Source organism: Sorex araneus, chromosome 6 (genome assembly GCF_027595985.1).
Source record: "Sorex araneus isolate mSorAra2 chromosome 6, mSorAra2.pri, whole genome shotgun sequence".
NCBI classification, from domain to species: domain Eukaryota; kingdom Metazoa; phylum Chordata; class Mammalia; order Eulipotyphla; family Soricidae; genus Sorex; species Sorex araneus.
This window is the reverse complement of record NC_073307.1, coordinates 86,692,231-86,702,733: the sequence shown is the minus strand read 5'-3', so window position 1 is coordinate 86,702,733 and position 10,503 is coordinate 86,692,231. Positions and strand designations below refer to the sequence as shown.

At 57.1% G+C, this 10,503-nt stretch overlaps 1 protein-coding gene across 1 annotated transcript; it reads right to left on the bottom strand.

Annotated features, from left to right (window-relative positions):
• Window positions 1-3,784: 3,784 nt before the first annotated feature.
• Window positions 3,785-6,666, bottom strand: KCNA5 (potassium voltage-gated channel subfamily A member 5). Its single transcript, XM_055142078.1, has one exon. The coding sequence runs from the start codon at window positions 6,527-6,529 to the stop codon at window positions 4,610-4,612; it is 1,920 nt and encodes a 639-aa protein (XP_054998053.1). The 5' UTR covers window positions 6,530-6,666; the 3' UTR covers window positions 3,785-4,609.
• Between the last annotated feature and the right edge of the window lie 3,837 nt (window positions 6,667-10,503).

Genomic DNA, 10,503 nt, shown 5'->3' with positions numbered 1-10,503 from the left:
TCTTTTTGGGTCACACCCGGCGATGCTCAGGGGTTCCTCCTGGCTCTGCACTCAGGAATTACTTCTGGCAGTGCTCGGGGGACCCTATGGGATGCCGGGGATCGAACCCGGGTCGGCCGCGTGCAAGGCAAACGCCCTACCCGCTGTGCTATCGCTCTGGCCCCCCTGGTTCCTTTTCTCTCCTAGGAAGAGTCCCAGGCCGGGCACCTGGGCTTTGGCAAGCATACGACGTGTCGTTTTATTTTCCAAGCCTGTCTTTCCTTAAACCGAGCGAGCAGAGCAGACAGCAAGGACAGAATCAAGGGGTGCAGAGAGGACAGATGCTTTGCAGCGGAGAAACTGTTCTGGCCCAGGGTCCAAGGTCAGACTTACCCTCCAACCCCCACCCTAAGCTCCCAACTCGCCGTGCTGAGGTTGTCAAGGCTGGTCGCTTCCAAAGCGGGCCGGGTTGGCGCTGAACCAGCCTGAAGCACCCAGGGGCTAACAGCTTGACTGAGGTCACTGAGCTCATGTCAGAAGGTAGAGGCTCGGGGGAGTAAGAAGGCAGGGAACGGACAGGAAGGGAGCCATTCCCTTGCCCTGCCTGCATCAGACCTTTGTCCTGTAGAGATTTTCCTGAGAAGGGGAGGTCCTCAGCTCCAGAAGCAGGGCCACATCCAGGGACACTGAAGACACCCAAAGAAGGGAACTCTGGCCCAGCGGCACGAGTGCCCTGCTCACCGTGCTTTGCTTCTCGTCTTCACGTTGGGACCAGGATACAGGGCTGAGTCCCTTTCGACCCCTCCTGCCCCCACTGGAAAATCAATTTAGCCATGACCCCTCCTCCCCAAACGCAAACGGGCTCTGCTCCCTCCTTGACTCTCTCCCCTGACTTTTACTCCCATTTTTTGGACCTTTGGAAGAGCGACCGTATTTATTTGGGCCTCCATCCTTCAGAAGCCTGCATGTATCTCCAGTCCGACTGAGGCTTCCTCCTGGCGGCTTAGGGATGAACGTCCCAGCAAAGGTGATCATCATTTTTTTTGTTTTTGCTTTTTTTGGGGGGGTCACACCCGGCGATGCACAGGGGTTACTCCTAGCTCTGCACTCAGGAATCATGCCTAGTGGTGCTCAGGGGACCATATGGGAAGCTGGGAATCGAACCCGGGTCGGCCGCGTGCAAGGCAAACACCCTCCCCGCTGTGCTATTGCTCCAGCCCCGGTGATCATCATTTTTCACTTCCGGGGGACCGCCTGTCCTGCACTTTAGGTGGGTGCCCACCCCTCACCCTCTCTGCCCTTGAATGCCAGAGAGGGCTTGGAGGTGGGGCAGAGCCGGGAGTTGAGCTCTGGCCAGGTGCCCTGCTTTTAGCAGCTTGTAAATTATGAATAAATAAAGCATCTCTGCTCCTCTCCCTCGGCCTCGGCTTGTGATGGAAAGCAGCAGCGCCCGGCTGGCATGACCCCTTCTGTTTCCTCCTCAGATTAGCCTCTGCCAGTGCCCCACTGGACATGACGCAGGGGCACTCGCTCAGACACTAGCTCCATGCACAGGGTGGCGTCTTATTTAAATCCACAGATCCCAGACCGGAGCTCAGTTCATCCTCCTCAACCCTTTGGGAGGCTCGGGAACAGCGACTAAGCTCTCTACTGTCCTGCAGGAGGCGCGATGGAGCACGGGGTCCCGTCCCGCAGGCAAGATGTGAGGCCCAGGCCGCCAGCCTCAGGACCAAGCAACAGCAAGAATCCAGAGTCTAGGGCTGGAGCAATAGCACAGTGGGGAGGGTGTTTGTCTTCTTGCACGCAGACGACCCGGGTTTGATTCCCAGCATCCCATAGGGTCCCCCCCACCCGAGCACCGCCAGGGGTAATTTCCTGAGTGCATGAGCCAGGAGGAACCCCTGTGCATCACCGGGTGTGACCCAAAAAGCAAAAGAAAAAAAAAAAAAGAATCTGAGTCTTCCATGGAATGAATCCCAGAGAGAATCCCAGAATGAATCCCAGAGAGAAATCACAGCCAGTATTCTGCTTTCTGGGATGATTTGCCAAAATCATCTCAGAGAGCGGGAGCAAAGGGCTTCTTTTTTTGTGCGTGTAGCAATTACTGGAAGCAAAGCTATAATCCTACACTCCATAGAGAGCAGCCTTGAATGGGTGCCAGCAAAGCAAACCCCTTTGGGGTCTCCCTGCCTCTGTCCCCCCCCCCGCCGCCATAAAGGTGGTGCAGGATCCTGGGTCCAGCCACGCCAGGGCTGGGCAGTCAGATACAAAAATGAAGTATGGTTTCCTCCCCTAGACATCTGCCCACAAGGGCTATGCTTCTGTGAACAGGAGCATCAAGCCTGCTTTTCCTCCAAACGGACAAGAATAGGACTTCAAATGCACAAAAAACCATGTTGGTGGGGGTCCGTGGCAGATGGGGGGGGGACTAATTAGTCTTTGTCCATTTGGCTCTACCCAGCCTTCCTGCTGGTGGTTGGGTCTAATACTCCATCATCAGACAACACTGGATAGGACTTTCAGGCTACACACAGCCCGGCACACACAATTCACTCTCCCTGACCATGAGGGACCATTCAAAAAAGATGCTGAAAATCAGATCGCTCCTTTTTCCCCCAAGAGTTTTATTTTTGTTCTTTTTGGGTCACACTCGGTGATACACAAAGATTACTCCTGGCTTCCTGGCTCTGCACTCAGGAATTAGCCCTGGTAGTGCTCAGGGGACCACATGGGATGCTGGGAATCGAACCCAGGTCGACTGCGTGCAAGACAAATGCCTTACCCGCTGTGCTATTGCTCCAGCCCTCCCCCAAGTTTTTGACCTCAAAGTGACCTTTTCCCTGTCTTGGAATCCTGAATCAGTAAGGAACAGTCTTAAAAAGAAGTTTGTGGGACATAGAAAGACTGCACTCATCTATGGTATATAGAATATCAGAGTGGGAGACTAATACCCAAGAACTGTAGAAATAAGTACCAGGAGGTTGACCCCATGGCTTCGCAGCTGGCCTCACGTTCCGGGGAAAGGGCAACTCAGAGAAGCAATCACCAACTACATTGTAGTTGAAGGCCATGTGGGGGAAGGGAGTTGCGGGCTGAATGAGGGCTAGAGACTGAGCACAGCGGCCACTCAACACCTTTATTGCAAACCACAACAGCTAATTAGAGAGAGAGAACAGAAGGGAATGCCCTGCCACAGTGGCAGGGTGGGGTGGGGGGGAGATGGGATTGGGGAGGGTGGGAGGGACGCCGGGTTTACGGGTGGTGGAGAATGGGCACTGGTGAAGGGATGGGTTCCCGAACTTTGTATGAGGGAATTATAAGCACAAAAGTGTATAAATCTGTAACTGTACCCTCACGGTGATTCTCTAATTAAAAATAAATAAATTATAAAAAAAAAAGAAGTTTGTGGGGCTGGAGCAATAGCACAGCAGGTAGGGCATTTGCCTTGCACGCTGCCTACCTGGGTTCGATTCCAGCATCCCATGTGGTCCCCTGAGCACTGCCAGGGGTGATTCCTGAGTGCAGAGCCAGGAGTAACCCCTGTGCATCGCCAGCTATGACCCAAAAAGCAAAAAAAAAAAATGTTTTTTTTTCAGGACTCAGAGAGACAGAACAGTAGGTAAGGCATTGCCTTACACATGCCTTACACATGATCAGCCAAGTTAGAGCCCCAGCACCCCATATGGTTCTCTGAGCCCAGAAACCAGGAATAAGTCCTAAGCACAGCAGATGTGGTACAAAAATCTCCCCCCCACAATAAAATTTCAACAAATACATCAATTATATATCAATTGTCACTCGCCTCAACCAAGTAAGATTTTATTTCCTAGGGTAAAAAGGAAGGGAATGAATGATGAGAAGTCATCTTCCAACATCATCAAAATGCTATTCAAAGAAAGTTACAAGGAGTGTTTAAGGCGCATAGAAAAAAAAATCAGGCTTGCCTTTCTTCCAGAACATTCCCGGTCCTAGATGCAAAGCATCTATACCACAACAGAAAAGAGAGAGGCTTGAAGACACAGAAACCAGAATGACCATGCTGCAAGTCTCTGGTTACAATATAAGTAGCAAGAGAAAACAGTCTGATAACTCACTCTTTCCTAAATACAACCTATGTCTTTGAATATATCCAAAATATCTCCATCTGAACTCCAGTACAAAAAAAAAATCCACTCACTGGTCAGAAAAATAATATTTTCCCCTATACACAAAAATAACCATATGTAAAGCAAATTTGGGATACACGGATAAGGGCCAAGGGTTACAACATCTCTTGGGATCTGGGCTATTTAAAGTCATTTTTGTTTGGGTTATCCCTCTGCTGGGTATAGGAAATTGGCTACAGAAGTATCCATCTCCCAACGCTCACCATTTCAACAGCTCCTGCGTCATGGAATGTGGGACTTTTTAAAAATAGGCGACCCTTGGTGTAATGGAAAAGAAGAGGGGAGATAGGGGTTCTAGGGAGGGATGGAGGGGAGGGGGGAGGCAGGGAGAGGGTGCCAACCTCGGTCACGGGTGGGCCAGAATACTCTGCGGTATAAAGTAGATGCCCAGGGTCAGGGTCGGAAGGCCTCTGTGAACCCCACCCCTCCCCCTGTCCTGGTCTACCTGGACCCCCTCTCCCCCTTTACAAATCCGTTTCCCGGCTGGTGTCTAAGCAGAGGGCATACAGGGACCTTCCAAAGTCCACGTTGCTCTTGGCCTTGAGGGTGCACTTCTCCAAGGGTCGGCTGCCCCGCCGAGCTCCTTCTGCATTCTCTCGGGACGCCCCGGCTTTGCCCAGAGACCCCTTGCTGGCCTTGCGCTGCACTCCGCCGTCCACCGCGGGGCCCGGGTTGGGGCCTCCCGGCACATCCTTGAGCGCCGCTTGCTCCTCCTGCTCCGTCTCGCGGTGGTAGAAGTAGTTGAAGTTGGACACGATGACGGGCACGGGCAGGGCGATGGTGAGGACGCCCGCGATGGCGCACAGCGAGCCCACGATCTTGCCCCCGACCGTGACGGGCCGCATGTCCCCGTAGCCCACCGTGGTCATGGTGACCACCGCCCACCAGAAGGCGTCGGGGATGCTGGAGAAATGGGTCTCCTGGTTGTCGGCCTCGGCGAAGTAGACGGCGCTGGAGAAGAGGATGACGCCGATGAAGAGGAAGAAGATGAGCAGGCCCAGCTCGCGCATGGACGCCTGCAGCGTCTTGCCCAGGATCTGCAGCCCCTTGGAGTGGCGCGAGAGCTTGAAGATGCGGAAGACGCGCACCAGGCGGATGACCCTGAGGATGGCCAGCGACATGGCCTGCTGCCCGTTCTGGCCGCCCCCCGGCTGCCGCTCGGCCAGCTCGGTGCCCAGGGTGATGAAGTAGGGGAAGATGGCCACCACGTCGATGATGTTCATGATGTTGCGCGAGAACTCGGCCTTGCTGGGGCAGGCGAAGAAGCGCACGAGCAGCTCAAAGGTGAACCAGACGACGCACGTGGTCTCCACGATGAAGAAGGGGTCGGCCAGCGTCCTAGGCAGGAGCGGGGCCACCGTCGGGCCGGACAGCGGCGGCGGCGCGCCCCCGGGACCCCCACCGCTGCTGCCGTTGCCTCCCCAGACGGCGCCGCCGCCGCCGCCGGGGGGCTGCGGGGCCGCCGCCGCGGGCTGGCGGAGCAGCTCGCGTTCGTCCCGGAACTCGGGCAGCGTCTCCAGGCAGAAGGTGATGATGGAGATGAGGATGACCAGGACCGAGACGATGGCGACGGCCCGCGCCGAGCCCGAGCTCTCGGGGTACTCGAAGATGAGCCACACCTGGCGCTGGAAGGCGTGGCGCGGCATTGGCTTCTCCTCCTCGGGGATGAAGCCCTCGTCCTCGCGGAAGCGCTCCAGCGCCTCGTCCCCCAGCTGGTAGAAGCGGATCTCGTCGACGAACACGTCCAGGGCCACGTTGACGGGCCGCCGCAGCCGGCCCCCGGACTGGTAGTAGTAGAGGATGCCGTCGAAGCTGGGCCGGTGGCGGTCGAAGAAGTACTCGTTGCGCAGCGGGTCGAAGTAGCGCAGGCGCTTCGTGGGGTCCCCCAGCAGCGTGTTGGGGAACTGCGCCAGGGTGCGCAGCTGCGTCTCGAAGCGCAGCCCCGAGATGTTGATGAGGACCCGCTGGTGGTGGTGGTGGTGGTGGTGCTGGTGGTGGTGGTGGTGGTAGAGGGAGCCCGCGACCGGTGCCGGGTCCTCGAGCGCCTCCGCCGTCGTGCCCGGGTCGAGGCAGCCGCCGGCCTCCTCCTCTTCCTCCTCCTCCTTCTCCTCCTCCTCCTTCTCTTCTTCCCGGAGGCGCGGCGGCCGCTCCCGGGGCAGCGGGGGCAGAGGGCGGCCGCCGGGGTCCGTGCCCCTGCGCGGCCCGCGCCCCCGGGGCTCGGCCTGGTGCGCTCCCTCGCTGCGCCCCGCCGGCGCGGCCCGGGCCTGGAGCGCCCCCGCTGCGCCCTGGGTCCCGCCGGCTCTCAGCTCACCTGCTGCAGCCGTCGCCGCTCCTCGGACCGTCATGGCACGGCCGTTCTCCAGGGGCACCGGCGCGATCTCCATGGCCCGGGAGCAGGGGGCATGCTGCGCCCCGGGCCCACGACGAGCCGCTCCCTGGGGCGCGGGGTGGGGCGCGGGGTGGACACCCCCCACTCGCACCCAGCTGGTGGGGACGTCGCCTGCGGCTCTTCTGCAGCCGTCGGCCGGCCCCGCTGCGGGGACGGTGGTAGGAGAACCCCCCTCTTTCTCTCCTCTCTCTTTCTCTCTCTCTCTGTCTCTCCGTCTCTCTCTCTCTCTCTCTCTCTCTCTCTCTCTCTCTCTCTCTCTCTCCGTGTCTTGACGTCAAGAAGCCACGGCCCCGCTCCCTGCCTTTCTCCCGGTTCTGGCAGCCCGTTACCAGGCAGCCAAAAGCCTGCTTCCCGCAGATGCAACCTTCAGCCGCCCCTCTCAGTCTGCGCTGCGGCGCCCGGCCTCCACCCTGCGCTCCCCCGCCTCCTCCCCGCCCCTCCCCTCCCGTCCCCCCCGCGGCCGCCGCCGTCTCCGCCCACCGCCCCTCCGGGGGCACGGTGGCAGCGGGAGGTCTCCCCGGAGGGCGCAGCTGGGACCGGGGGCCAGAGGCGGAGGGAAGGGGGTGGGGGGTGAGGGGTGGAGGGGGGCGAAGCTGGGCGCAGCCGCGCGCGGAGGAAGGGATGGGGGGGCAGGGAGGGGAGAGGGGAGGCTGGAGGCACAGGTTGTACTTGCGCGCAACCCCGCAACTCCCGGGGCAACCAGATGAGAATAGCTCGGGGCTCGCGGCTCACCTGGGAACCCGCCCGACGAGGGGCCGCGCGGGGAAAAGAAGCGGCCTGGGGAGGGAGTGACGGGGTGAGCGCTACAGGTTTGCTCTGGGGGCGCGGGGGGATGCCCAGCGCTCTCTTCTCGGGCGAGAGAGAGAGGCGGGGGCGGACCTAGGGGTGTTGGATATCAGAGATGTCCAGCTATGCGACACCAGAGCAGGGGAGAAGCCGTTCTCTCCTCCCCACTTCCTGCAAACCCACCCAAAGGTAAGGGCGTGACCCTCTCACCACCCGCAGGGCTCTAATCCCCATGGCATCTGGTAGGTGATGGGCAGGGCAGCGCCCAGCTCCCTGGCCTCATAGCACGACCTCAGAGCAATCCCTCAGCCCTCATCAAAAACCCATTGCAAAGCCCCCCCTTCACAGCGGAGGAGGAGGAGGAGGAGGGGGGGGGGTAAACAGAGGGGAGGGAGGGGCACGGTGCTGAGCGCAGAGTCTCTGCGGAGTCTGCAGGGAGGGGAGGGGCGGGGCGCTGCAGGAGCGGGAGACTGTGGAATCCCCAGGGCTACCGCGTCCCCCCAGGAGAATAATAACAATAATACGTATGAGGGCCAGGCCCGTCCTCCGCAGATATTGACTACTCAAGCCCATGTAGTAAGCGTTGTTATTCCCAGCGCGAAAGCGCAGGAAGGGATGCATCCCCCTGCTCACCCACCCGCATCCAGGGCCAAGTCTACAAAAGCATCACCACCCCCCCCCCTTCTGAGATAGGAGATTAGGCCCTCCACAACGTCTGGGCTGAGAGCTTGAGTTTCCAGACGCCCAGGAGCCAGAGGAAGGCTAAGATAACAGAGAAGTCTGGACAAAGCTATCTGCCCCAGCCGCTGAGGAGTCTGTAGCCACGAGAAATACCTTTCTCTCTCTTCCTTTTATTTATTACCAATATTATTATTATTATTATTATTATTATTATTATTATTATTATTATTATTATTATTATGCTTGTTGCTGGGATAGTACTCCGGCCCTCCACATGCAAGGCAAGAATTGAGCCACACCCCCCAACCGGAGAAATAACTTTATTATTTTTTTAATTAATTATTTATTTATTTATATTTATTGGCTTTGGGGGTCACACCCAGTATGCTCAGGACTTATTCCTGGTTCTGCACTCAGGAATTACTCCTGGCAGTGCTCAGGGGACCCCAGGGAATGCCAGGGATTGAACCCAGGTTATACCTGGCCAGGTATAAGGCAAACGCCCTATCCGCTGGACTATTACTCCAGAAATACCTTTCAAGGCCTGTTGGTTGTTGAAAGGAGACACAGTCTCTGGACCTTGGTTGGCTTTGCACATTATTATCATTACCCGTCTCAGAGGGCCCGGCAAGCTACCGAGAGTATCGAGCCTGCTCGGCAGAGCCTGGCAAGCTACCTGTGTGTATTGGATATGCCAAACACAGTAACAATAAGTCTCTCAATGAGAGACGTTACTGGTGCCTGCTCGAACAAATCGATGAGCAACGGGATGATAGTGACAGTGACATTATCATTAAGTCACTCTGTTTTTTGAATGCCTGGCTATTTTCATTTGTTGTTATTGTTGTTGTTTTAGTTGTTTTTTTTTTTTTAAAAAAAAACCTTAGGGATTGGGGGTCAGGCCCTCACACTGTAGTCCTTAGAGTAAGTCCACTTACTCCTGGCTGTGCTCAGGGATCACTCCTGGTGGTGCTCAGGGTGGGGACGGAGGCCAGATCGCCCACTGCAAGGCAAGCAGCTCCCCCCCCCCACCCTGTGCTATCTCTCGGGCCCCTGTTTGGCTCTTTTTGTTCCCGTGTGCCATTGGAGCCACATGTATGGGGATGGGAGAGCTTGTGTCTGAGAATAGACACAGAGGCAATAAACCAGGCGCCTGTTTGTCATTGGTTGGACCAGTAGGGATGGATGAGCTGAAGGGGGTTGGAGAAGCAGGTACCTGAGGCTCTTTCAAACGCAGTGAAAGGAGGGGTCTGGAGGTAGGACAGCAGCGAGGGTGCATGCTTGGCTTGTATCTGACCTAAGTTCAATTCCTGGTACCCCATAGTTCCCCAAGCATCACCAGGTGCAATCTTGGAGGCCCCCAGTACCTCCCGAGGTGGGGAAGGGGACTCAGCACTGCACGCCCCCGGCATCACCGTTCCCTCATTTCATCACTGAACCGTAGACCTGGTTGACCGGGAATAGCTGGTGGGGTCCCCAAGCCTTTTGAGCACTGCCTGAGGGGCCCAAACAAGTGAAACAAACCAAGGACATGCACATGAGCGTGGGGGTGAACTTGGCAGGGGCAAATGTTGCTTAGTGTACGACTTGGTGCAACCGACTTTGCAGAATGGGCACAGAGAGCGAATCCTTGTGTGGAGGTGTACCCCTTCCTCCAGCCCGCTGGCTGCCCCGCTCCATCTCTTCTTGGGCTTTGCATGTCCCTGGGGCTGCCCCGTCAGGACCAGGCCTGCCTCTGGGGATCCCGGGGCTGTCTGAGTTGGCTCAGGATGAGCTCAGAGACCCAAGGCCTCCTGGTCTTGTTTACAGCCTGGGCTCGTGGAGCTTGTAAATGCAGCGACGCCATATTGGTTCACACAAGCTCTCCTGGGGCTCCCCAAGGGAAAAAAACTCTGTGGACCTGTCTCCCAGAGGCCCTCGGGGAACCTGTCCCCTGAAGAACCAGCTTTCAATATAAACAGTCCTAGAAAAGCACTTCAGTGGGGCTTCTTTTGTTGTAGCACAGTGGGGAGGGCGTTTGCCTTGCACGCGGCCGATCCAGGTTCGATTCCTCCAACCCTCTGAGAGAGCCCGGCGAGCTACCGAGAGTATCCCACCCGCATGGCAGAGCCTGGCAAGTTCCCCGTGGTGTATTCGATATGCTAAAAACAGTCACAACAAGTCTCACAAGGGAGATGTTACTGGTGCCCGCTCGAGCAAATTGATGAACAACGGGACGACAGTGCTACAGTGCTACAGTGCTTCCCATCAGGTTACCAGCTTTCTTTGATTTCTCTGGATATGATCTTCAGATGTCCTGTGTGGTAGCTTGATTGGTTGATAGGGGGCAGGGAAGGCACTAAAGCACTGGGATCTCCCTTCAAAAAAGTACTTGCTGGGACTGGCGTGATAGCACAGTGGGGAGGGCGTTTGCCTTGCATGCGGCCAACCCGGATTCGATTCCCAGCATCCCATATGGTCCCCTGAGCACCGCCAGGAGTAATTCCTGAGTACAGAGCCAGG

Coding starts and splice junctions, on each gene's coding strand:
- KCNA5 (XM_055142078.1), bottom strand. CDS start 6,529: ATGGAGATCGCGCCGGTGCCCCTGGAGAACGGCCGTGCCATGACGGTC.